Source organism: Carassius gibelio, chromosome B20 (genome assembly GCF_023724105.1).
Source record: "Carassius gibelio isolate Cgi1373 ecotype wild population from Czech Republic chromosome B20, carGib1.2-hapl.c, whole genome shotgun sequence".
Classification (NCBI taxonomy): Eukaryota; Metazoa; Chordata; class Actinopteri; order Cypriniformes; family Cyprinidae; genus Carassius; species Carassius gibelio.
In genome coordinates this window covers 10,010,789-10,038,609 of record NC_068415.1, presented here as the reverse complement: position 1 = coordinate 10,038,609, position 27,821 = coordinate 10,010,789, and the positions used below count along the sequence as shown (strand labels likewise).

Below are 27,821 nucleotides of genomic sequence, written 5' to 3'. Positions count from 1 at the left end.
ATGTACAGTAGAAGACGACTAGTTGGTAAAATTATAATTTAGCTTACTGTAATTTAGATCAAAATTTGCATTGAATTTCATAAACAAGATTTATGTTCTAGTATATGGTTTATAAAAAAAAAAAAAACGAAATTAATGAGCCTATTTATAGTGGCCTTGTTTTATGCAATGGGTTCTTACGAGTGTTAAAATATCACTGGGTCTTCTGTATTTTATTAGGCTACTTGAGTCTGTGGACAATATAAAACAACAGTTTCAAATCCTAAATTCAGAAACGTTCCACATTGCTTTATAGCGAGGATCGGAAACACTGGTGAAAATAGCCCGCAATCCTCCACGGAATTTCACAAACAAGCTTCTTGTGGGATCAAGTGGGTTTGTTCCAAAACCCAAGAACCGAAGAGAGATTCCCCTCACCGTATACACACACGAAGTAGGCTATTTATGCAATAGATTTTTTTGGGATACAGTCGGATGTCCTGTGTCTGTGTGTTTTACTCTCACCTACATCGTTTTGCATAGCAAGGCGAAATATATAAACGTTTCACCATACGCCCCCGTGGCTTGGCATTTAATTAGATCCCCGGGGTGCGGATCAGTTTGGCACCGTGTCTGCGTGCAAGCGAAACCGGCTGTTTTTTTGCTCCCGGAGCCCTGGCCGCGGTCCTCGCGCGACTTCACTTCTGCACCGGCGGCGCGGGAGGAAAATCGAGCCCGCAGTCCAGCTGCCGCAGCTTGGCGAAATTGTTCTGCACGACTCCGACAGGCGACAATCTAAGCGCTGTAGCCGTCGACAAGCAGAGGTAAAATCATTCTGACATTCGCTGCTTTTTCCAGGTGGATCATTGCTGATGTCGGTGTCGCTCGAGACGTCAAGTTCGTCGATGCAAATATGAAATGGCCACTGCGATATTGTCTGACTGGTGATTAATCAACAGATACGTTGCATTAATTGTGATAACTTACTGTTCAGTATACGTCTGTCTATTTTTAGACGATCTTGAGATGAGATTTGCACTTATGGATAACACTCTGAGATCTAAGGTTGTGCAAGTCTTTAATTTAAAAAACATGATTTGAATGACATCTTCGATTTTTTTTGGTACTTTTAGACACTGTGCAGCGTAGCTTGCTTGCTTATTTATTTATTTATGTCAGTACAGTTCCCTTATTTGATTGAATATTGTATAGTAAATTCTTATATTTTATCTGATGATCAGTTTTTGATTACACCCACAGGAAATAAAAATCACAGATGGCTACTTTTTTAGGTCTACATTGTTTATCCTAGACAGCAATGAGATTAAATGGCAAGATCACCTTATGTCTCCTGCTTCTCAGATTTTATGTTGTAAAAATGGACCCAGATGTGAGATCTCAGCAATGCCTGTTTTGCAGAGATTATAATATTTATGATCAAATGATCTGAGCCATGTATCCATGAATTTGAATGCTTTGTCCTAAAAGTTGTCCAATTTGGGACTGTTTTTATTTCTTCTAATGATTTTGGGGAAAACTTTTGAGGCAAAGTTGATACTTAAATGAAACATTGTTCAGATCTTCATTATGTAAGAATTTAGATTTATTAAGGGCCAACCTCCGATCAATAAACATTTCCTATGTGTAGAGCTGTTTATGTGTTCTAATCCGTTGGGAAATCCTATCTGCCCCACCTGTGCTTGCTTTGTTTTGCTGCCACTTTCCCTTAAATACTAAAGGACTGCAGTTCAGCCTGGGGGCGATAGTGATATTTGTACATAAGAGAGCTGATAATAATTTTGCTTTATTGTTTTCAGCTAAGCAAACAGCTTTTTGCAGACACGAAAAAGTAATGTATTGTCAAGGCCGTTTATGGGCCATAATTTCTTCTTCTCCATTGCACTTTACATTACATGAAACAAGCAGTCCTGATTACTATAGCCATCATTATTAATCCTCAAGTTATGTTTTTGGAAAAGAACAACTTCAGAGACTAAGCATGCTTGAAATGACTCCTGTGAAGGTCCCTTTCCCCCTTGACACCTACACACACACACACACACAATGCAGTGGTGTGTGTTTTAACAGACCCTCAGGCACTGTGTCAGAGTGAATAAGTGGATACACACATTCTTCATTATTGAACCAAATAAGCCACTAGAGATGGACTGTGTGGAAGTGTGTTTGGTTACAAGGTTAGAAAAGCACTGCAGTCACAGAGCACTTCAGGGTCATGCAAAAACAGCCCTGCCCTTTTACAGTGTATGGTATGGTTCGTGTAAGGAAATACCGCTGAACGATAGGTAAATAATTGTTCTGTTGACCTTGTGCTGAGGCATCAGCGATATCAGCAGGATGTTGGAGAGTGCCACACATGGTACATTCAAATTCACACTCGTTCCTGGTCTGAAAATGGGCCTGAAATAAGACTTGATTGTGGCGTAATTGGCCCAAAAGTGGCAAATCTTTTTTATTTTTTGGTAGACAGAGTGCCTTTCCAAGTGCTGATATGAACTCTGCAATTTTCCGAAGTGTTTCTTTGAGAATATGATTACGACTGAGATTTAGCTGGGTGAGATTTCATTTAACCTGAAAGTTATTTAAATGATCCTCACCATGAACTCCCCTGTTGTTATGTCTGTTAACAAGACCTTCCTCACATGACCTCACCATTTACTATTCACATAATGTCTTTGATTGCACCACTTACCCTTTGGCTTCACCTCTTACTTTTAACTGAGATATTCAAATATGTCTCCTGTTGTTGAAATACTACAGTAAAGCTAAAGGAAAGTGTATCTGAATATCTCTCGCTGAATGTCATCCAGAATGAAATTCAGTCTTCTTGTTTTGCTGACTCAACCTAGCACAGTGACATTGATAGGTTGTTAGGGTTAGGGAATTGATAGATCTCTGCTTTATTTATTTTTATTTTTATTATTATATAGCCTAGATATAAAGGGTATGTCAAATTAATCGGTTTTTTTTTTTTTTTTTGTACTTTGTATTGAGCTCTATATAATTTTTTTTTATGGATAGATTACACAAACAAATTTGAGGTTGAAAACATTTATTTTATATTGTTAAAAAATATTCTATGCTCACCAATGCTGCTTTGAATTAATCAGTAAAAACAGTGATATTGTGAAATATTGTTATAATTAAAAAACTGATCTATTTTAATATATATATATATATATATATATATATATATATATATATATATATATATATATATATATATATATATATATATATATATATATATATATAATTTTTACATTTATTTTAGTGATGGCCAAGCTGATAGTTATTTGTCTAAATAAACAAAAAAATGAAAACTTAAAAACTAAAACCAATAATCTGTAAATACTATACATGGATTTATTCATCAGTGCATTATAATTTACAGTATTAAAAATGGATGATGTTTTTATGATTTGATTTACAATCAATTTTATGAATAAAATTACAATCAATGGTGTTTATTAAACTAAGACATAAGTTAGTTTTTAAAAATTTAAGTAACATAATGTATATTGACATGTAATCTTAACATGACCCCTAAGTGTAAAATAAAACAGCTTTTTTTAGGCTATTGATAGAGTCTATATCTTATGTCATGATTGTAAACAAATATTAAGTAATAAAAATGCACTTTTTTTTGTCATTTCAGCAATCCAGAATGTGTGTGTGTGTGTGTATAGTGAATGTGAATCAAGAGAGTCAGTTTGCATTTGTCTTGGGCACAAATTAATTTTAATGTTTAAATTCTGAATGTGTCTGTGTCTCTGATTCTGTCTTTTGCTTCTGAAGTAATTTCTCAAGGGGAGCCTAAGCCTTTTTGCGCCTACAGAGCACAAGGGCAAATACGAATAAATATGATAAAATATGGATGAATGCTAATAAAGCACCGGCCAAGTGTGGCCCTCACTAAAAGGATTATCTGGAAGGGCAGACATTATTGCAAGGGCAGCTGGCGGTCTGCTGTGAGAACAAAGCACGGAAACTTCTGCATCCAGATTGCTCATCTCAGTCTTATTTATTATGTAATAACTTAAAAGGGTGAGGGTATAGGTTTGATTTTGTGATTGTGGAGCACAGCTCTCTTTTGCACTGATTTGTTGTGCTGAAGGCTAAGGAAATTCAATTGTAAACTGGCTCTCAGGGTGTGATATGACTGGCTCATTTCAGCTGGGTCCCATTACTCTCATTAAATATCATAGGAATGATTCAGTTTTAGGGCGTACTCAAACCCCCTGTTGAAATGATTTCCACAGGTCACTGTTTACAACCCTTTGTTAGACTCCTACACAGTATTTTCCTGGAGTTTACATTCAAAGACTAGCAGCCATTTATTTAATTGGAATATTTGGCTGTGCGCTCTATATACATACTGTTTACTACTTTAAACATGCAGTACAGTGTAATGCTCTATCAAATGCTGCAGTACTTTTGAAATACCTTACAAATTTAACAGACTTTTTCCATTAAGATGCACATTTTAATATCAAATGTTTCTCCGAGCAAGAAATCAGAACACATTAAAGTATATTTAAAACCATATTATTGAGCTTTGGAAAATAACTAGGTTGTTAACAAGCTTGGCATATGCGTCACTTTAAACTACATTGGGATGGAAAAAATTTGTGCCATGAAATTAAATGATTGAAATGCTTAGACTTCCTCTGAAGACTGTAAAGAAATGGCTTAAAGCATGCTTGAAGTAGGATGGTTATTAAAAGCCAATACTTCTTGTCTTGTGTTGAAAAGTCATCTATTCTCCTCCAGTCCAATTTTCCTAACAATAACTGTACTGTTTGGCACAGTTGGCTAATTTGCATCTCATTTTTTATTATAATTTCTTGTTTTGTTTTTTTGGTCAGTCAAATTTATTGCTTTTTTCAAACCAAAATTCAACCTCGGATTTTTCATGCTTCATTTTTTTGTTGCTTGAAAGGAATGGAAATGGTTATTTGTGGTTATAAAAGACTTAAATCTGAGAGACCTTAATATGCAGATTAGAAATAGTCAGAGTTTACAAACCTCTATAGGAAGATGATACAACAATAGGTCGTTGCTACATACATACATTTGTGTATAGTAAAAATTTAATTAAATTCTTGTACTAAATTACTAGATTTCTAAACCGACTTCATTCCACAGGTACATTTAACTTTGCAGTGGAGAAAGTCATTTACATTAAATGTTTGGTTTGATCATTTTGAAATCCACAGCTGCCTGTAGTGGTAGTGATGGTGGTGTTGTGTGTGTGTGTGTGTGTGATGTCCTGACCACTTTGGGTCATCTTTCCTTTGAAGATGCATTGCATCACTTCTCGGCTGAATAACAAACATGCCTACCCAGTGGTTGGGTCAGGAATGGCTGCCAAGACATGTTCCTTTGCCAAATAAAGCATTGGTCTGATCGTTTATTGTGCTGACAAAGATTCCTGAGAAACTCTAATTCGATAACTCCTTCAATAACCTTATTTAGGGTTAATTAAATCATCCCTTACACTTCAAAAGGTACTTGTAGTTGCTTTTATGTCTGAAACTGGAATTCTGGTGGGTATTTAAATCTGCTGGAATTTGTTACCCAAGTCCAAATGTTGCTCAGATAAAGCCTACTTTACACATGTCTATATGGATTATTCTAACTAGAAATACAAAGAATAATCTGTCCTAGACTGAATAACTAATAGTTTTTAGCTAGCCGTTGTTATAACATCCATATAGCACAGGTCATTGTCCAAGACATTTTTTTTAAGCTGTACTTTGTTTTCTCAGAAATCACCTACTTTTGAGGGGAAAATATTTAGATAGTGAATAGTAAGAATATATTGTTTCAATTTCAAATTTTGAAAGATTTATGAACATAATTTCCCAGTCTTAGTATAATATATTTTAAAAACGATGATGACAATAAGATGCAACAGTCTGTTTTTTTTCCACTCTTCTACTCAGAAAGTGGTGGAATTGTGCATTCATTGACAACTTGTTACCTTAAAGAAATAATGTGTGTCCCTCAGCAGTGTAGCTGATAGCTACATGATGCACACTGCTCTAATGTTCTCAATATGTGTGTGTTTGTGTCTCCCAGTGTAATGTTTTGGTCGATGTGTGAGTTGCTGTGGGAATGAGACTGCGTGGCAGGGATTTGGAGGATTCCACTGTCTCCTGGATACCAAGCGTCCTGGGTGTGCAGACCGTCAGGCTCCGCCTTCGCCTCAATCGCCGTGACGACAGGGGGAGGGGCCTTTGGCAACTGGTTGACCTGGGAGAGGAAGCACAGAGTGGGCATCGGATACGAGACAGTACGCCTCCTACTTGTTCTCAAAGTAAGACATAAATTCATAATAACTGCAGTTCAACAGCTGAGTTCAGAGACATAAAATTAATTCTAATTCTAACAGCTTTATGTGGATGGCTAATAGTGTTGGGCGATTTGCTCCATAGTCCTATCATCAGCCATTGAGATATATAATATAAATAAACTTGCCTTGCCTATGAGATTGCCGATATACGATATTATCATGCTAATTTATACAAATTTTTACTTAAGAGTGAACCAACTCCAGCATACAACAGCCTAATGTTAGTGTAATTTGTTAACTAAAGGTTATATATTTTTTCAGTGGAGTAGGACATGGATGTCTTGATATTCCTTAGTTATTTAAACAGCAGCTACAGAAAGCGAGCAAAGAATATTTGCATTATCAAAAAACATCATCAATGACTTCAGTCTAGCATGAGTTTCTTCCGTTCAAATGTAATCAGTGAAGCTGTCTCTTATATGTGACCCTGGACCACAAAACCAGTCTTAAGTCGCTGGGGTATATTTTTAGCATCAAAATGATCAATTTTTCCTTTATGCCAAAAATCATTAGGATACTAAATAAAGATCATAATCCATGAAGATATTTTGTAAATTTCCTACCGTAAATATATCAAAACATAATTTTTTATGCATTGCTAAGAACTTCATTTGGACAATTTTAAAGGTGATTTTCTCAGTATTTTCATTTGATTTGATTATTTATTTATTTTTTTTTGCACAGATTTTCAAATAGTTGTATCTCGGCCAAATATTGTGTATATATAGTTAACAAACCATCCTTCAGATGAAAGCTTATTTATTCAGCTTTCAGATGATATGTAAATCTCAGTTTAGAGATTTTTACCCTTATTTTTTTTTTATTAAAAATAAGGTTTTGTGGTCCAGGGTCACATATTTACATCGCATGTACATCGGCACTTTTCTTTTATGATGAGAGTGTTTCAGCGATGACTTATCTGAATGCCTCTAATTGGCCATTACGTTCATGAACTCAACGGAGTCGTGTGTGATTGATTATAACACGCAACCATGAAAAAAGTGTAAAAAGAAATATGGTGCAACAAATAAGTTCTAATAGTAATTAAAAAGTACTATAATAATAATAATAATAATTATTATTATTATTATTATTATAAATTTCTTGATATCGTCAAAGGCATCAGGTATCTCTGACCATCATCAATACATGATAATATCGATACTCTTAAACTAAGAGTTATATTAGGGTTCTTGATGCCGTTTCCTCACTTCCTGTTCATGAGTGAAAATGTCAGATCTATAGACAGTGTATAAAATGCTATTTTTGCATACAGAGACCTCTTTGTAATACTCAGGGTTTTATCATCATTAAAAGGGATTTAGATAGTTCTCCAGCTGATGAAAGGACTGGCAAATACATGAGAATAGAGTAATTGGGCACAAGAGGAAAAAAAAAACATTAGAGAGGATAAGATAGACAGTAAGAAAAGAAGAGTGAGAATATCCTCTGTTCATTACATCGGACCCTGGGATTCAGCACTGCTTGACTCCAAAAAAGATTAATGGAGATTAATGTGTGTCGTTCTTAATTATTGCACTCCCTATTCTCACGCTGTGTATGAAGAAAGACAGATGTTCCTTCCAGTTTTTGGGGGGAAATAGTATGCAGCACTATAATTGTCTTACACATACATACACACATTTTTAGTACTAGTTTTCATATTTTGATCACATGGTCTTTTAGAATCAGGGTTCCCTTGTCTGTTGCTATGGCAATGTGCCATGTATGAAGTAAATAACTTGTTGTTGTTGTTTGTGAGGGGTAGCACATCAATTAATTTTTTTTCTTTCTTCATAAAACCCCTCCTCTATGCTAGGCGTTGGCTGGAGTTGCTTGCTTTTTTTTTAAATCTTTTGTTATTTTGGTTTGAGTTAGTAGATTTGTGTGTGTGTGTGCACATTGTATTGCACATTTTGTGCATGTGTGCAATCAGTGGGAATATTTTAGGTATAATTTCCAGTCAGTGGCTGCAGGCAATTCTGGGCATGTGACTCTGAAACCAGAAAATTGATGATGGTTCTCTGTTTAGTTCACCTAGAGCTGTAGTTCCAGTCAAAGCAGCTTTTTGTCAACATGTCAGATTGGTGGTTTAACATCAGTGTGTGTACATTATAAAATGCTTGTTAAACAATTAGCTTTGAATCCAGTTATGCCTTACATCTGAATGCAATAAGAAAATTTAGATTACTGTAATTGAGAAAATAGTAACAATAATGATAGAAAATTGTTTACTTGACTCCACATGACATTTTAAACTAATATAATGTAACATGTTTCAGGTTTTTTTCCATCTTCCTTTCTTTTTCATTCGTTTACATAGACACATACATGAACACTCACACACAGTAGTTGTCCCTCATCTGCAGTGTTAATGGGTTTGAGATGATTGAGTTGCCACTAAAGATGAATCCATGAGTTTAATTAACTTTTGATTTATTGTCTTCTGTATTCCAGGCATAATTAGAAATTAAATATAGCAATCAGCTGTATGGGTGAATGGCGGCCAGCTCTGCGTCAGAATGTCTAAATGTATTTCACAGAGTACAGTGTCCAGGGAGACAGTATATTTCACTGGTTCTCAGCTGTTGGCACATGTTCTATGCTTTTGTATTCTAAACCGTTTTGATGCTCTGTTAGATCACCACTTGGTTCTAGTGTTAAATCTGGGTCCTGAAGCAAAACTTGAAGAAGTGATTTGTATAGAGGCCTTGGTTTGGTGAATATTTGTGTTAGGCTAGCGGGGTTTAGAGCACAGTTTCCATGAGTTTGCTCTTTGTTTGTGGTTTGCGTCCTCTTAGTGGCCAGTATGGCTGCTCCCTAGATACCACTGTCTCTCAGCCATGAGAGCGGATGTGATTTCTGTGATAGCAGCTAGTGCTCTGCCAGCAAGATTCTTCACAAGTCCCAAAGAAAATAACCTTTCTTTCTTTCTTTCTTTCTTTCTTTGCTGGCTTTTATTTCTGCAATGGCAAGTGCTGTTGTCATAGCAACCCATGTTGATTATTGATCTTGCTGATGACCCATTTGATTTTGTGTAAGTCTGATGTAGTTTGAACTTTGCTGGTGCTTTTGTTTCTGTGTTTACATGGTCATCCATTTGTTGTTTTCAAAGCATGCGGCTCTTTGTTGTAAAGGGATTGTGGGTAAATAATTGTGTGTGTGTTTGTGTGTATGTATACACACACACACACACACACACACACACACACACACACATACATACATATGTATACTGTACATATATGTATGTATATGTGACCCTGGACCTTAAGTGTCAATTGTTCGAAATTGAGATTTATACATCACATGAAAGATGAATAAATAAGATTTTCATTGATGTATGGCTTATTAGGAGCTGACAATGTTTGGCAGAGATAAAACTATTTGAAAATCTGCAATCTGAGAGTGCAAAAAAATCTAAATGCTGAGAAAACCACCTTTGAAGTAGTCCAAATGAATTCTTAGCAATGCATATTACTAATCAGACATTAAGTTTTGATTTATTTACAGTAGGAAATTTACAAAATGATTTTTGCTAAATATCCTAATGATTTTTGGCATAAAAGAAAAATGGATAAATTTGACCCATACAATGTTTTTTTGGCTATTGCTACAAATATACCCCAGTGACTTAAGACTGGTTAAGTGTGCTTTATTGTCAATTCTTCCACATGTTGAGCAAATACATACAGAGAACTGAAAATGCGTTACTCTGTGTATATAGAGAATACTAACAGTAGGGCATAAAAATACAGATAAATACAGATTAAATATAACATACAACTATACAAATGAGGGCATGTAAAAAAATAAAATAAACATTTAAAATAAAAAATTAAACACAGTTAAATAAAGCAGCCCAAAGCACATGGCAGCTAGAGTGCAAACCAGTGAAGGAAACAAACAGTGTAGATAAAATGATTGTAGTGCAAAAGAGCTTATTCAGACTTAGATTGATCCTGCTGAGGGATCTCCTCACGCTGTCCAGGGGCAGCATCAAAGATACGGTTCTCAGCACCAGGCTTGGTTGGCAGGCCGCCTTGGGGGACCAACAGGTAGGGAGTCTCAGGCTGGTAGAGCAGGACTGGAGAGAACACACTGCACAAACAAATACTCAACAAGGCACCACTCAAAACCACACTACAACACTACTCAGCGCAACACACAGAGACAACAAGATGGGGAAAAGAAAAGAAAAAGAAAAGCAAAACAAAAACAAATGTAATGCAAATATCCAAATTTAGACTGAAAAATATCTAAAGTATAAAATCTAAACAGTTCAAGAGCAGAAACAAGACTGATGAATAACTAAATATGATATAACAATTAAATATAAACAAGAATACTAAGGAGAAAAACCAAAATCTGAAAATCAAGAGCAAAAACTACAACAAGGATACACAGTAACAGGGCAAGACTGGGATACAGAGCAGCAAGTCAATAACTGTCTCTGTGGCACAAGACGAACCAGCAATGACAAGAGGAAAAACAGCACAATATGACAGGAGGAAGTAACACGAGGACCGTAATTTTACAAATGAAACTGTATTTTTATTATGTTTTTAAAATATTCCCACTGATTGCACACATTTTTATTATGTTTTTTAATTGAACTTTTATTCAGTATACGCAATATTTTTTTTTTTGTCTGTCATAAAAGATGTTTAAAAATATGTTGTAACCCACATAATTTTTATAATTTTTTATTTGATAATTATTATTTTTTACTATTATTCCATTGCAAATTATGGCATGATGATCCTGGAATTTTACCTTTTTTTTTTTCCAGTTCTGTTTGTTTGTATGCATGAAGACATGCATTAGTGTGTGTGTGCGTATGTGTGTGTGTGTGTGTGTGTGTGTGTGCGCGTGTGTGTGGTTAGACTTGGAAGACAATTGGCTTGACCTTCAGTTGACCTGGAAGCAGTTTATTACATGTAAGTATCCATGTGGGAGGTCAAGGACAGGTCAGTTTAATAGACTGTGTGTGTGTGTGTGTGTTTGGGATGGGTTGGGGTGTGGTGGTCAGGTCCTGGTATTCCTTGTGTTATGGGGACCCACAAGTTTATCCCAGTACATTTTAACCCTGTGGGAATTTTTTTTTGGTCCCCATGAGGAAACAGGCTTATAAATCATTCAGAAGAATCTTTTTAAAAAATCTAAAATAGCAGAAAGTTTTGTGTAAGGGGTAGATTTAGGGGTATGGTTAGGGATAAAATAAAGGGAAGGGATAGAAAAGGGATAGAAAATACAGTTTGTACAGTATAAAAATCATTGCGTCTATGGAATGTCCCCATAAAACATGGGAACAGTGTGTGTGTGTGCTTTGTGTAGTTTTCTTGTAGCAGCAAAGTGTTGATATAAAAGGGGCCAAAATGTAATTTATTGCCTCACTGCCCAATGGCTTAACCTTTTCATACAAAGACTTTTTCTAAATCTTATTTCACTGTCCAGATTGCATAGTGGTTAATCTTTTGCTTGTGTATCTAACAACGTTATCCTGGACAGAGCAAGTCAGCAGATACACTGTCTGTACACTAGCCAGCATGTGATAGTGTGTGAGTGTGGGTGGTACACGAGCCAGACCCCCGCCCCCCCAAACACACACACACCACTGACTCAGGGAGTGCTACACATTCCCTGCGTTCTTCTGAGAGGGGTCGGAAGGGAAGAAGGAAGCTTCTTTCACTCTGTACAGTGCTAGAACTTATCTTTCACAGCAGTGTTGATATTATTGTCGAGTTCAACGAAAAAACCATGAATGAGGGCTTTAATGCACCTTTTGAAATCATCTAGGCTAGTTCTTTAGTTTGCCTGGTTGAATGCTTGTATGCACTCCATGGTCAGTGAAGCTGCCTTTTATACCTGTTATTGTTATAACATAGTAACTAATGTGCCTTATTATGGCTTAGTGTTCAGAAGCATTTAGGCAGTGCTGATATGTGCTGATGGTTGAATGTTTGTGTTGCTGATAGATGAGTTCAATATTGAGTTCAGTTTGTGGCCTGTATGAGTTTTTGAGCTGGGGACAGGCATTTATTTATTTATTTGCCCTTAAAAATGTAATATTTTACATTATTAGTTGTTAATTACTACCTATCAAGTATCATTAAATTATATAACAACACCCTGTTTGAAACAAATCTGTTTGTTGTAAAAAGGCTATGCCAAAAAAAAAAAAAAAAAAAAATGGCAATAATTATAAGGTATAATTAATTCATTTCTGTAGTCTGCAGTATTTGTTTACATTATTTAAACACAGAGAAAGAACTTGAAATCGGTTTCATGCCCACATGAGAAAATGCATGCATATTTTATGCATATTTTATTTTCTGAGGATTTTTAAAGTCTCACTATACAACAAGGATGTCGATTTGTTCTAGTTTATCCTGTAGATTTAAACCTGCACGAAGAATCAGGAAATTCTGATTTACCTATATATATATATATATATATATATATATATATATTTTTTTTTTTTTTTTTTTCCCAAAATATTGCTATATTACATTTTTTTTGTTTATTTTTTAAATACAATTTTTTATTTATTGAATTTACAGTTTATTAATTATTACATATCCAAAAATGAAATCGAATAAAATGTGTCATAGAAAAACTGTTTAAATCATGAGTAGTAGCCTATTTTTCAATTCAACTAGCCTAAACAAAATTCAGCCCATCAGCTGCTGGCAGTGGACATATCGTTTTGGGAGTCTCGGCTGTTCTAAACACTGCTGTAGTCTAAATTATTCCGCAGGCTCTGCATCAGTTTATGACTATGGCAAAGGGAGGATGTTAGGCGCCTAGTTGCCATGACGACAGAAAAGGGGACGAAGTAGCGGCTGCGGAGCGCGCGGAGGTATCGCGAGCGGCAGAAGCGGCCGGTCTGGGAAGCGACAGAGGCACGGAAGCGAGTTTGAGTCTTGACATTGCTGATAGCGATTCCGATCCAGCGCTGAGAGCTCGGTGAGTGTTCATACATTTAACATGTGTTCACGTGCCACTGATTTCGCAGTAAGATTAGGAGATAAGGAAGGAAGAGCTCGCGCAAAGCAACGCTGCTCGTAAACATTAACACGCGCATGTGGAACGCTGCTCTATTTTCGACGCTCTATTTTTAAAGTCTCTCTCTCTCTCTCTCTCTCTCTCTCTCACTCTCTCCCTCTCTCTCAGGCTGCTTTCTGGACGTTTTGCGAGGCACCGGTTTTCTGTCCTATTGGAAGTAGGATAAAATCGTGTAGTTGTAGGAAAAACCATTGTGCGTGAGAAATAGATTAATGTAATTACGCATGGCCTGGCTGATGCATAGGGGAGAGAGAGAGAGAGAGAGAGCGAGAGCGCGCGAGCAGGTGAGCGGAAATAATCTGATGTTTAGAAAGTGGATGAAAATTATTTGAAATTGGGGTCATGCCTATTTGTCTTGTAAAAAAAAAAAATTGACGATTCCCTTATATTTCGTTTATAGTATATGGCATGTTACTTGATGTTTTGTGCAGATAACTTTTTGTATTCATACTATTTGTAGTTTAATCTCATGAATGTTTATCCGGAAAAGCAGGAAAGTAGATTCATGTCATTTTATTATCTCTGCTTGCACAGCTGATCTTCAAAGTGTCTATTGACACTATGCACAGCGAGTGCACTTACCATATTGCATGGCATATTAAGTACCCTCCTTTTAAAAATTAACATGAAAGTAGTGTGTTCTGTGTATTTAGTCACAGAATCAATACAAATAATTAGAAGGTAGCATATTAATTAAAATGATCAATAATTATCCCAATTTAATTATTATTATTATTAACTCTAGTTATGAGAAGTAATTCATAATATTTTTTACTAATTTCTTTGTCAAAGAAAACATAATTAAATAATTATATCCTAAAATGCCACCTTAAAAGGTCCCAGTTCATTAGAGTCCCAGGCAATACTTACTTAAAGAGGAAGGATGAGAGAGGAGAGAGCAGGGGAAGCTGTCTGTAAGGGCCGATCTTGAGGCCAGGCGCCACAGCTGGAGGGGGAGGGGATGAGAGTGAATGAGGACTGGGGGAGGGGACTGACTGAGAGAGAGAGAGAGAGAGAGAGAGAGAGAGAGAGAGAGAGAGAGAGAGTTGGAAGAACGGAGGATAGTGAAGATGCTTTTATGTGGCTCAGTGTCTGTTTCTTCCACAGTCTGCACACGGTAGGCCTCTTCACAGTTTCATCATTAAGCTTTTGTTCTTCACATAATTCATACCAGCCCAGTTTCATATGTGCATGGTTAGTAAAGTATGTTTTTCTGGCATTTACACAATAAATATGATTGTGATATGTAATTATGGATGGTCTGTATGTTAAATTTGTCGTGCATTGTTTCTATTTTTTTAATTGGACAGCATTGCTGTAGTACTACTGAGTACTCTTATCTTGTTTGTTTCACTGTGATGTTTCCAGGAACAGCTGCTCGTTTGCAGGTTGCACTACCGGTTGCAGTGTTTGAGCTGTGGTCATGTGTTTGAGTTGAAATCTCAGAATGAATATGTTAAAGCATTGACTGTTATTTTAATTCAAACTGTTTTGGTTTTGGTTGGTTTGATGTTTGTTTTCTGTGAATTAAGGGAAAGGGAAATCCCAGGGTTCCCACTGTCATAGAAAAGCTGGAAATATCAGGGAATCTTAAAGCTGTGATTTCTAGGACTGGAAGAGACATGGAAGTGAAAATCCTAATAAATAAAATGCAAAATGTAATTGAAAATTCAATAGATGCTGTCTTCCCTTCTAGTTAATTTCATTTTTAAATTATCAGCTACAATATATATATGACCCCAGACCACAAAACCGGTCTTTAGTAGCATGTGTCTATTTGTAGCAACAGCCAACAATACATTGTATGGGTCAAAATAGATTTTTCTTTTATGCCCAAAATTATTAGGATATTAAGTTAAGTATGTTCCATGAAGATATTTTGTAAATATATAAAAACTTAATTTTTGATTAGTGATATACATTGCAAAGGACTTAATTTGGACAACTTTAAAGGCGATTTTCTCAATATTTAGATTTTTTTTGGCACCCTCAGACTCCAGATATTCAAATAGTTGTAAATATTGAATATCGGGTCACACATATACAATTTTTACTCATACACTATTCTAATGTAATCATTTCTATAGTTATGCTCAGTTTTAAATTTTCATCCGCTAAAATTGCTATATTGTTTATTTTAATTTTTTTTTCTTTCAGATTACTAAAATTATCCAGTAATCACGAATGACTGACGAATGAAAAATCATGGAAAATCATTGGTCTAAAGGTGTGGGAACCCAAAATTTCTTACTTGACTACATATATTTCTGTGTATGCGTGTTTTGGTTGAGGGGTGTGTTGAAGAGTTTTATGATGAATTTATGGTTGGATATTAAAAAGTTGTAGTTTTTGTTTTTGTTTATAACATAAATATCCAATTAGTAGACAAGTGTACTCCTTATACAATTCATGGTATTTGTAAAGTCAGATCTCCAACACACGATGCAGAATGACAATTTTTACTATATAAAAAAAAATGCTACCTAATGTATTCAAATGATGTAATGTCAATGTAAATGCAGTTTAACATTGTCATTGTGTTTTTCTCTCTCAGGTCTGATGAGTATTCCTTCTGCTGCATCAGTTCAGTCAGGGGGTGGAGAGATGCAATCACCTGGGGCCATTAGTCCCTCCTTCCTCCCGCCCCCAAGTGGAAAAGTTCCAGGTCGCAAGAGGGGTCGCCCACCCCTAAAGAGGCACCCGGAATATCAGAGTCGCTACCCAGAATCCCTCCCACCCATTAAAGTGCCTAAGAAGAGAGGGAGGAAGCCTGGCTTTAAGGTCAGTAAATATCAGAGTGTTTGTGTGTCTGTTTAAATACGCACATGCATGCGTAGGCCACAAAAAAGATTAGGCCTTTTCAGCCGTGTCTACCAGATGCATAAACGTCATCAAGTGGTGCATTTTAGTGCATAATGGTGTGTGTGTAACACTTATGATGGTTTAGCTAGAGGAACAGAGTAATGCTTTGTAGGTAGGCCCATCTGATGTTGACTGTACAAGAGAAGGAGGTGATAGGTGGTTGTTCTTTGACTGATGTATCTGCAGTCTGCTGCTGCTGAGTTATTTTTAGCCGTGTGCCTGAGCACAAGCCTCATAATGTCGCTGCTGCTGATTTAAAGAGCAACATGCTAGCACAATGTGTGTGCATGTTAGCAGATTTGGATAAGACACAGTGCAAATACATTCTTGCTTAACCTTAACCTGATGGTTATTGCTTTATGTAGCTGTGTTAGGGACAGTTTATCTTCCAAAACATACCCATATTTATTATCAAATAACAATCTCCTTATATATATATATATATATATATATATATATATATGTTTTATAAATGTCTAAATATTATCATATAAAATGTTATTATTAATAACAGTAATAATAAATATGATGTGTGTGTGTGTGTGTGTGTGTGTGTGTTTTAGCTGAAGGCTCGCTTGATGACACCTCTAGCCATCTCTCCTCCCAGCAGCACCCCGGAGCCAGACATGAGTTCTATTCCCCAGGACGCTGCTACTATCCCCCACTCAGCCACCCCACAGGTCCTCACAGGTAACAAACACACACACACACACACACACACACACACACAACACACTTCTGCCGACTCCCAGTTTTTCTATTTGCAGTGTTGCTGTGCCTATCCCAGAAACTAGTACCCTGCTCTTACTAGTAAGAGAATAATAAAATGTGAGCATTAGTGGAATCACTGTCCTCAGAGGAGTCACATTATGACTCAGTGCCATCTCATTCTCTTCTTCGTGGCTGTAACTGTAAGACTGTAACCCTACCCATATATTGCATTCAAATATTGTTGTGCCAGTTGTGATGAGACTTCAATCCACTGGTCTGTCACTCCAAACTCAGTCTGTGTGAATGTAGCCATAAATTATTTCACTGCACAGACACACTCAATCTTTGAGGTCAGGACCCAGTGGTCTACACGGGCTGCCCATCCAATTGGCAATAACATCCATCACTAAAAGGAGATGGAACAGAGAGAAAAGAGTAGTTACATCTCTTATTTTAAAGGTTAATAGGTGTGAGAGTCTCTAGGGACGTTATTGAGGGACCTGACTGCTCTTGCCTTGGAGGCATTATCATCCAATTTAACTCTTTATTACAGTGGAGAGATCAATTCTGTTCTGCTACATTGTTTTTATAATGGAATAAAAAATCTTAGTATTTAAACTAAAGAATAAAAGCTTAGAATAAATTCAAATCCTGACTACAGCTTGTGTGTTTTAAATTCTGCCTTTCAAAATGAGTAGAGGCTGCGTCTCAATGCACCTGTCTGGTTCTCCATTAGGTCTACTTTAAACTTGAGAAGATGTGATGGTACGGCTGAACTCAATCCTGAGTTCTCAAAGCTTAATCCCTTTGTCGTAGGGAGCAGTTGCCGAACAAGAGGCTTTTGTCTGCCCACCAGGTGTCTAGACTTTAATTCTTTGTACAGCGGAAGAGTCACGCTCTCTTTTAGTCCCTTTAGTGTATTTCAAAAAACCATGATCATTTTGTCCAATTTCATATGTTTGACATCAGCATATTTCCATAAATTCTTTGAAGAGAGAAATCTGACAGCATCTCAATGCTCACAAACCTGTGTTCCAGTATGTGTGTGAACTGTTGGACTGTTGTGGGGGTCGCCAAGGGACTTGTTTCGGCTGCTGGTGGAGGTCATGACCTTGATGACTTGAGGTCATTGTTAATAGCTTTTGAGCCAGAAAACGTGTGTGCTAGTGCTTGTTAAATTATATTGCCTTTCCTGAGTATGCAACATTTTCAGTGTCTGTAAGTCTACTGTACATGTCTGGCATGTCAGTAATCTTGCTGTCAGTTATCTGATTTAATGCTTTGTGTGTCACATCAGTCCTCCCACACTAAGTGTTCATTGACTTTATCATTTTACACATTCTTAAACACACGCACATGCTACTTTTTGCGATTATTTTAGCCCATGGGCGGCACGGGCAGTGTGTATGTGTGTGTGTGTGTGTCTGCCTCCTGGTCATGGCGCTTCTAGATGACAGACGACGGAGGAAATCCCTCAGCATGGCAGTCTGTCAGATTAAAGCATCCGCATGCTGCAGACGAGCGAGGGAAGTCAGTGGGGACAGATTGTGTGGGAGGATTTGGGAGGGGGACAAGTGATTGGTGGATTCCTGCACAGGCTGCTTTCTCTCTTTTTCTGGCTTTTTTTATTTCTGTGGTAATGCATACAAACCCTTTTTTTTTGTTAAGATGACTCGCTCATGCATGTATTTTTCCTTGTTTGTAAGTCACTTGAGATAAATGAGTACATGGAAATGGTTCCTATGGGGTGGGGGGGGGGGGTTATTTGGGGTAATCAAAATTTATTGCTTACGGTTGGCTCATAAAACCACAGATGATTTTTTGGGTATGATTTACAGTATGTGATATAGTTTAAAGTCATTACCTCAAGAAAAGCAACAAGATTTATTTGTGTTATGCTTTGTATTTCTAAGTGTGTGAATCTAGTGATTTAATTGAATTAATTATTCCTTTTTCATGTAAACAACTAGGTAAATACACAGGATAAAACACTGTTCATGATACAAAAAACCATAGCTGTCACAGGAGCCAAGATTTTATTTTCATGTCTTTTATGCTTTGCCTCCCACCTTTTCTTTATTGCTTGTCTCTTGGATCCCATGATAAGGATGTGATATCTTCTTGTTTATGAAATGCAGTTCTCCTTTCCTGACCTCTGGAAACAATCTATAAAAGTGGTCTCAAATATTTGTAGATTCCTTGACAAATATTTGAGGATTTAAAAGTAAAATCTCAGATATGCACTGTGTATGTGTGTTGCACAATTACACTGTCTTTATAGCTCATTAATTAATGTTGGATTATTGGGGTGATTTTTTTTGTACTATTAATTTACTGTGCTTTTAAAGTTACTTATTGCTACAGTTACACAAACACTTACATCACCAGCTAACCAAATGAACTCAATTTCAAAACTCTCAAAAGCAAGCTCAAAGCTAATTACCCTGCATAGCATTGCAATTAACTGTGGTGTTTTATATCATACTTATTCCATTATAAATGCAGATGTTGCTAATTTTACACAGTAACTAAGAAATATCTTTCTTTGTTCATCTCTCTCTGTTTCTCCATATTTAAAATCTCTCCATCTTATTCCAGTGTGCATCTACGTGAATAAGCATGTGAACACGGGTCCTAACCTGGACAGGCAGAAGGTGCTGCAGCTGCCCGATCACCTGGGTCCTGCCAGGCCCTCTGTGGTGCTTCAGCAGGCGGTACAGGGCTGCATTGACAGCGCGTTTCAGCAGAAAGCCGTCTTCACCCTGCTTACTGAGGGCTACGGGGGAGAAAAGATCTCAGGTTCATTTGCATTCCAACACAAATGCGTGTCTCCATTCTGATTACCGTTCTGCATTCTGATATTCATCCTTTATATGCACTGTTCAAAAGCTTGAGGCTTGTAAGATTAGAAAACCCCAGAAATGAATTATTTTATTCTGCAAGGATGCATTAAATTGATCGAATGTGATTGTAAAGACATTTTATAATGTTACAAAAGATTTCTATATCAAATAAATGCAGTTAATTTGAACTTTCTATTCATCAAATGTATCACAGTTTCTACTAAAATATTAATCAGAGAAAGAGTTTCATACAACATTTCAACAACATTGAATTATTTTAACTGATAGTATTAAGAAATGTTTCTTGAGCATATAATAAGAATTCTAATTGATCGTGTGACATGAGGTCTGGAGTAATGGAAAATGCAGCTTTGCCATCATAGGAATAAATTGCTTTGTTAAAATATGTTGTTTGCTTTTTTATTTATTGTTTTTACTTTATTTTTTATCAAATAATTTCAGCCTTGGTGAGTATAGGATTTATTTAAAAAACAATTTGTAAAATATTAATTATGTGATGGATGGGTATATTGTCCAGAGCAGATTAATCTGTCAGTGTTTGATAAAAACTACGTCCACTTAAAAGATATAGAGTAAATATTTATATATAAATGTATTCGTATTTTATATTAAGTTCTAAATGTAATGAACTTTCAGTATTACAAACTTATTTAAACAACTGTAAATGTTGCATATTTTAAAAGAAGTTCACATTTGCAGCACCACTGTAACCTCTTATATTAGGTCTGCACAATAAATTGCATGCAATATTTAATGCACATCTTGATGGTAAAGACAGTTCTGTAATCAGCGGTCAATCTCCACTCGATCATATTTTGCACATGTAGCTTTTCAGAGAACAATGGCTTTGTGTAGTAAATGCTGCTCCATGTGAAAGTGCGCAGGTGATTGAGATTTACAGCTGATTACAGAACTGGCTTTACTGACAAAATGCACATTAAATATTACATGGCATTTATCGTGAAGCCCTATCTAATATGTATAATGCAGACTCAGTGAAATAAAGTGTTGCTGCTTAAGTATTAACACAATTTCCATCAATGTGCAATTTATTGGAAGTTAAACACTCTTTGTTTCTCTTCCTCAGCCACCTTTGATGGTAAGCAGCATTTGTTGAGTTTGCCAGTGGTCAACAGCGTGGGCTATGTCCTACGCTTCCTCAAGAAGTTGTGCAGAAGCCTGTTGTGTGAGAACCTCTTCAGTGACCAGCCCATCGCCCCTTCATCGTCTCCCTCCTCCTCTTCTTCATTCCATGCTGAAAAGCACTCAGACGGACAGCCCAAGTCAAGTGCGTGCTCATCAAGCTTTTACGTGACCTCTGTTCTTCTACCCTTTTATACTCTTCTTCTACCCATTAATAGAGCTGTATTTACATCTTTCCCTAAACAAATCTACACAGCATAACTTTTTATATTTTATATATTAGATTATTATTTATTATTTATAGTTTTTTTGTCTTTTTGGTTTTGGATGTTTTGTAATTTGCCCATTTTATTGCATCTGCACTCTTTTCTGTTGCTGCCAAATTTGCCCTTCTGAAAATGCAGAGGAGGCCTTTAGTGCAAGCTGAGCTTTTTAAGTGGCAGTGAAAGGTTGAGTGCCTCTGTGAGTGGCCTGTGGTTTGAGTGTCTAAATTCTGTTGGCTCCATCTCTCTCTCTCTCTCTCTCTCTCTCTCTCTCTCTCGTTCCTGCCTGAATGTGGTTTTGGAGCTCTAGAGATTAGTCTGAATGTCATGACTCAATCCCATGTCAATGGTTAACGTGGTTAAGAGAGGAAAACCTACTCTGGAAGGTGCCTACATATACTGTATGCATATCAGTGATTCCTGCATATAGCAGCGTTTGCACTGTCTACCCCATAATTTGACCTAGATAAACTACGTAAAAACACTATTTTGGTTATATTTAGTAATTCTTTCTTTAATTTACATTTTCATTTAATTGATTTTAAATATTTATTGAACCACCTGTAATTAATTATATTTAATGTTTTTTAATTTTTAGCTTTTGAGTGAAAAATGAAATTGAAAAATGTGTTTTCTTACCATTCTTTGTGCATGTATGTATACAATATTCTTCAAGGACCATGCAAGGCAATCTTCATCTTCACTTCACTTTGCATGCATTATTTTCCCTAAATTGTGTTTATTTTTGTACAGCAGACTCAATGGTGGACGATTACCATGGAGATTCAATGGACCCCAAGCGCTATTCAGTTGACCCCATTGACTCTGCCTACGGTGCGATGTCCTCACCGTACACCGCGAGTAAACCTGTGTATGGTTTTCGTTCTGGCACTGCCTACTCTGGAGGTGTGTGCAGGCAAGCAGCCAGTCCCAGCACATTCCAGGAAGGAAACAGAAGTGGTAAGAGAGGAAATGTCCACTTTTTCACAGAAGCTGCAAGTGTTTCCACACTACTGTAAAACTGCTTTAAGATGAGAAGATGCTCATGTGAGAAGACATCAAGAAGGAATCAAAACACTAAAAACTGGTATATATAGGCCCTATGATTTTGTTCTTCACAACAACGCATCAAAATAAAAGTTTGGTTTAAACTGTGACAGAAACATATTACTTAATGTAGTACTGCTACTACAACTAACAAAATGATTAAAACATTATTTTTAAGGAATATTTAATAGAACATTTTTTACTAGAATTTTATTTACCAGAAAAATGTAAATACACAACACAGTATTTCTGGAAAAAAAAGAAAAGTTTTTCTTAAAATCATTTATTTAGAGATGCTTTTGATTATTCAGTCCAGAAAATGATTGAAAAACACAGAATCTGGCAAAAATAAAATTGCATTTCAGAAAGAAAAAAATAATTAAAACATATTTCATAGGGCCTTGAAAATGTAACTTCTGTTAACTTTTAATAAATGTTAATTTATTTTTATTTTATTTTATTTATTTTAAATTTTAATGCTTTTAAATTGTGTACGTTTCATGATTTAAATGAATTAGACATGCTTTTTGATTAATAAGATTTAATTTAACAATTAAAACACAGTCTAGGAAAATTAAAACGGAAAAAACAGAACCTAGACAAATTAAAAACGGAATTTTTTTGCCAAATCTGTGTTTAAAGATGACTTAAAAAACTTTACGATTTTTAGTGGTTTTGTATATCCTTATTTTAATTCTTTGTTTGTCTTAGAACCTGGATTCTCACATTTATGTAAAACTACATATGAGGAAGTCTCATTTTAAAACTATGATTTCTAGAGCCGAAAATATTTTTCTAATTTCGCCAAGCTCTAACATATTTTAATGGGTAGAAATTGAGTGATACATTAAAAAAAATCTTCAAATTGAGTCATGGGGTCTTCTGTGGTGGACAATGGAGGGCCTTGGATTCAGTAAGGTTAAGTACCACTGGTATATTCTGATTAACAATTAACTTCTCATTATTTTTACCTTCTACCTCTGAACCTGATTTCTCTTTATCTAGCCTATAGTCCATCCCCAGAGGGAGGGGAGGCAAAGCCCCCACCCAGTAAGGATCCCTCCAGGTGGAGCGTGGATGAGGTGGTGTGGTTTATCAAGGATGCAGACCCTCAAGCGCTGGGCCCTCACGTGGATCTCTTCAGAAAACATGTGAGTTTGATTGACACATTTATTTACTAGTGGCAAACAAACACCATGTGTTGAACATTTAGTCAGATAAGAAATCCCTGTGTGGGTAACATTAGTTCAGTTTCGCGTTAGACAACCCTAGATATGATCAACTGTGTGTTTTCACAGCTCACACTTTCAGAAGCAATTCAAGTTCACATCATTGTTAAAATAAGCACCTGATCTGAATGTTACAGGAGACTTCTTTGCACACTGCTTATTTAGATTAGAACAAAAGCAAAGTACAATTTAACACTAACATTGAATTCACTCTTCCGTCCAGGGCTGCACACTTAGCCGAATTGAAATTGGAATCGTGTGCATTATTAAAGTGCAAAAGCCTGTGATTTAATTAAATGTGGAAATGAGTGGATCTCAGTAGGTGCTCTGAGTGTGGTGGTTATGTGCGAATTGTAATTGGAAAGCACTGCAGCTTCACATTTATGTAATTCGCCACATCTTTGCTACAAGTGAAGAAATAGAGGTAGAGATGATTGTTATTATCCAGGTTGAATGTGCAGTTTACATTGGTTTTATAAATATTACAATAAGTATGTTGGCTTGACCGAGTAAATTGTCCTAGAGCTTTCAAGCCATGGCCACTGAACTTAGATGCAACTCGATTAGATGCATGCTATCTGTGTGCTAAATATGTTAGCCTTCAATCTTTTAAAAAGGCCTTTTCAAGTCAGCATTACAATTGGTCTTCAAACTTTACTTATCTAGTTAATATATGTACCATTAGTGCTTCATAGTAAAGGTCTTTGCCAAGTTTTTAAGCTCTGCTTTTACTCTGCACCACTCACATAATTTAGTTTCTATTATCACATTATTTGTTAAAATAATTAGCATTTTTGGACCAGATTTTTATGGCATCTCCACTAGCAGTATTGTAAAACATTCTGTTGTGCACATTGTGATTACTTCTTCAGGAGATTGATGGGGATGCTCTTCTTCTCCTGAAGAGCGACATGATCATGAAGTACCTGGGACTCAAACTGGGCCCGGCTCTCAAGCTCTGCTACCACATCGACAAACTAAAACAGAACAAGTTCTGACCTGTCTCTGCACCCTACAAACACAGATGGATTCACTCACAGTATTTACTGTCACTCTCATTTGTTGTAGTACAGGATCCTCCCCCAACCCCACTCCCCCCCACTCTGGTCATTTGAGGACAAGTACCAGACCATTTTTTTTACTTGCTTGGTGTGTCTGCCTGTATATTGAGGCATTTTACTGACCAGAACGTTTCATTTTTCTAATTTCAAGTGCACAAGCATTTTATTGATTACTTGATACTGAACACTGCTCTAATCAAATGGCATGTCATCTCAGCTGCTTTCTGGGATTTGAGTTATTTGTCCTCAAGTGAGAGTTATGCAGATGAGTTATAAGTGTAAATCATGCTTTTTCAAATGGGCGTCATTACAAACATATTAAGTCAGAGACAAACAAGCTCCAATGTTTTCAGAGCCATGGACCCTTGTCTAAATCCCTGTGAACTTCAGCCACCTGCTGGTGAAGTGGAGTCACTGCAACTCTGTCATATTTACTACCATTGTAACCAGGAACCATTCAACTTTCTTTTTTATTTTGACAGCTACTTCAGAGGCCGCTAACCTGGGAGATCACTAACATACAGAATTCAGCATTGTGCTCTTGACTGAACAGATACAGTACGCACACAGTTTTTGCAGGGTACAACTATGAACAGTTTCACTTTGCAACCAGCAAATAACAGGCACAAATGCAACTTTACTCAGCAATGGACCATTCACGTCATCTTTGGAAAGCCTCCTTGGCAGCCTAAATCAGAACTAAACAGGATACACTACTAGGCAGTTTAAAATGGTGCATTACAAACATAGTAATGCATACCAGGTGCTGTTTCTCAACAAACAAGTCAAGTTAATAAAAACAACTATACTGGTACAGTACATTTCTTACTGTGGACCAAATAGAGGTCTTATTAGTCCCTAAATGTCTTGTTTTTCTCCTCTTTTCGGAGCAGACTGAAAAGCTGCTCTGATTCTACACAAATGTCAGCTTATTATTTACTTCGAAAATGAGAAGAACTTTACAGTAGTGCTCAGTTAATTCATTTCATTGGGTATCATGAACTAACAATGAGCTATACTTTTACAGTATTTATTAATCTAGTTGAATGATAATTACTACATATACTACTGTTTATATGTTTGGGGTCTGCAAGAAAGAAAGTAGAATAAAAAAATTAATTGATCAAATCTAGCAGTAAAGATATGGTTTCCACAAAAATACTAAGTAGCACAACTTTTCCAGCATTGAAACGAAATCTTAATCATCATATTAAATTGGTTTCTGAAGGATCATGTGACACTGAAGACGAGTAATTATTCTGAAAATTCAGCTTTGCATGAATTCGTATTACTGTGCTATAAACAAACATAAATTAAAAATGCACAATAGCATATTTATAAATTGCCATTAGCCCAGATTAATAAATGCAGTAAAATTGTTAGTTTACATATGAATTAATAAATGTAAACAAATTGAACTTTACTGTAAAGTTTCATCAAAAAGTACAACATGTTTCAGCCTATTTTTTAAATGTGACATTTAGACTTTGATGTGTAATAATTGTTATTATTATTTGTATTATTAGTATTTTTTTATTGAACAAAAATGGCATTCAGAATCACTGTATTCCTATTCAGACAGGTGAACTTAAGGGATCGTTCATGCAAAATGAATAATTTGTCATCATTTATTAACCCTCATGTTGTTCCAAGACTTATAGTGAAATTCAGTTTTGTTCCACAGGAATGCTTATGAATGACATGACGGTGAATAAATGATGACAGATTTGCCATTTTTTAGGTGAACTATCCCTTTAAGTCGGCCTTGATGATGTCATATCCAAAAATGGATTACACCGAAGTGTACAACTTTTCTGTATCTGCAATCATGTGTAAATATGATAACTTATGTGATAATCACTGATGAAATCTACCATTTCTTAAGTTAAAAAATCTATTAAGTACAGTTTAGAGCCAATCATCCAATGAACACATCCAGCTTTAACATGTAATCAGCTTTGCTGTGCTAGATTTCATTGTTGAACAATCTGCCTCTTAAAGCCACTGCTATGTTAAACCGAGCGTCTGTACAGAATCATTGTTTATCATTTTGCAACAGGGAGGCTTTTGAGATGTTTTTTTCCTTTTGGTGTAGCATCAGTTGTCCTGGGTAATAGCTTTCTCAATGAAAAATGTAGGCACCAGTAAGAAATAAAGGGAAATAATCGGTGAGCTCTTAAATCTGGTGCCAAGAGGTCAGGGTTCTTTATGACTAAATCTACTGATTTGAAAAGTAGTGTTCATTTTTTAATAAACTAGGCTTTAATCATGTGATGCCCAAGATTATAGAAATGAATTACCCATGTGTGATGTTCAATTTCTTGTATTAGCTTTAAAAGCAGTTTTTTTCTTTCCACTCATGTACTCAAACAGTGGGAATATCTTGTTAGTTTTAAAAGCCCTTTAACTGAGTAATAGCAGCACTGAGATTTTACATATGTTTCTAAATACTATATTCTATGGCTGCACTTAACTAAATCATGTAAGAAGCCCCGACACAATAACAATCATAACAATCTTTAATAATTTTGTTTTGTGCCGTTTATGATATCACACAAATATTCTACTGATATCGACTGACTCTGATGTTCCTGGCTAGATATTGCCAACATTTGTGACGGGAATATTAGTGGGCTTTTAGGGATGATCCTTTCTGCGGTTCATAATTTTGTGTGTGCATATGTCAGGTTGCGTTTGCCTCCGCACCATGTCATTCCTTGTCATTTTTTATGTAATGACAAATGTAAATGTACATTTATGAATGCTGCTCTTGATGATAGCCCCTGTAAGATTGTTTAAATTTGTCAGCTCACAAAAGAGTTTGAATGGAAAAAGGGGGACTACAACACGGACCATTCATGTTGGTGCTATGATATGACTGTGTATTTAACAAATAATGATTTTATGCATATGATTTTATTGTTGGTTTGCTTTATTTCTTCAGATAGGCTTCAGTCTTGTGAACTTTCGTGACTGACGACAGGCTCTGCATTGCGTGTCTGTTTGTGAGGTTAATATAGAGCATTATGAAAGAGTCAGAATAAAGCATTATGAACACCCTATACTGAACTCTAACTGTATTTGTAGTTCTAGATATGGCTATATCACTATATCGCTGTTCATATTTCCTGTATTTCAGTTCTTGTGCAAACAAGACAACCCATCGCAAACTAGAAAATGCATATAAAACTTTTCAAATAAAGTCTTTTCAGCACTTG

At 36.1% G+C, this 27,821-nt stretch overlaps 1 protein-coding gene across 7 annotated transcripts; it reads left to right on the top strand.

The window, feature by feature from the left end:
• Positions 1-187: 187 nt before the first annotated feature.
• scml4 (Scm polycomb group protein like 4) lies at positions 188-27,821 on the top strand. Of its 7 annotated transcripts, none has more exons than XM_052586292.1 (9): positions 188-433; positions 6,082-6,319; positions 15,978-16,204; positions 16,849-16,975; positions 19,595-19,795; positions 20,948-21,148; positions 22,020-22,226; positions 23,319-23,464; positions 24,415-27,821. In XM_052586292.1, the coding sequence occupies exons 2-9, from the start codon at positions 6,118-6,120 to the stop codon at positions 24,538-24,540; spliced, it is 1,437 nt and encodes a 478-aa protein (XP_052442252.1). In that variant the 5' UTR covers positions 188-433; positions 6,082-6,117; the 3' UTR covers positions 24,541-27,821. The 7 variants fall into 7 exon arrangements, with proteins under 7 accessions (XP_052442252.1, XP_052442253.1, XP_052442251.1 ...); XM_052586293.1 differs by having other exon boundaries at positions 193-803; positions 22,023-22,226; XM_052586291.1 differs by lacking the exon at positions 188-433 and adding an exon at positions 470-803.

Bases quoted from the DNA above. Each gene is read 5' to 3' on its own strand.
- scml4 (XM_052586292.1), top strand. From the start codon at position 6,118: ATGAGACTGCGTGGCAGGGATTTGGAGGATTCCACTGTCTCCTGGATA. The intron at 19,796-20,947 runs GTTCATTTGCAT...TCTCTTCCTCAG, and splicing joins CGGGGGAGAAAAGATCTCAG to CCACCTTTGATGGTAAGCAG. The intron at 21,149-22,019 runs GTGCGTGCTCAT...ATTTTTGTACAG, and splicing joins AGACGGACAGCCCAAGTCAA to CAGACTCAATGGTGGACGAT.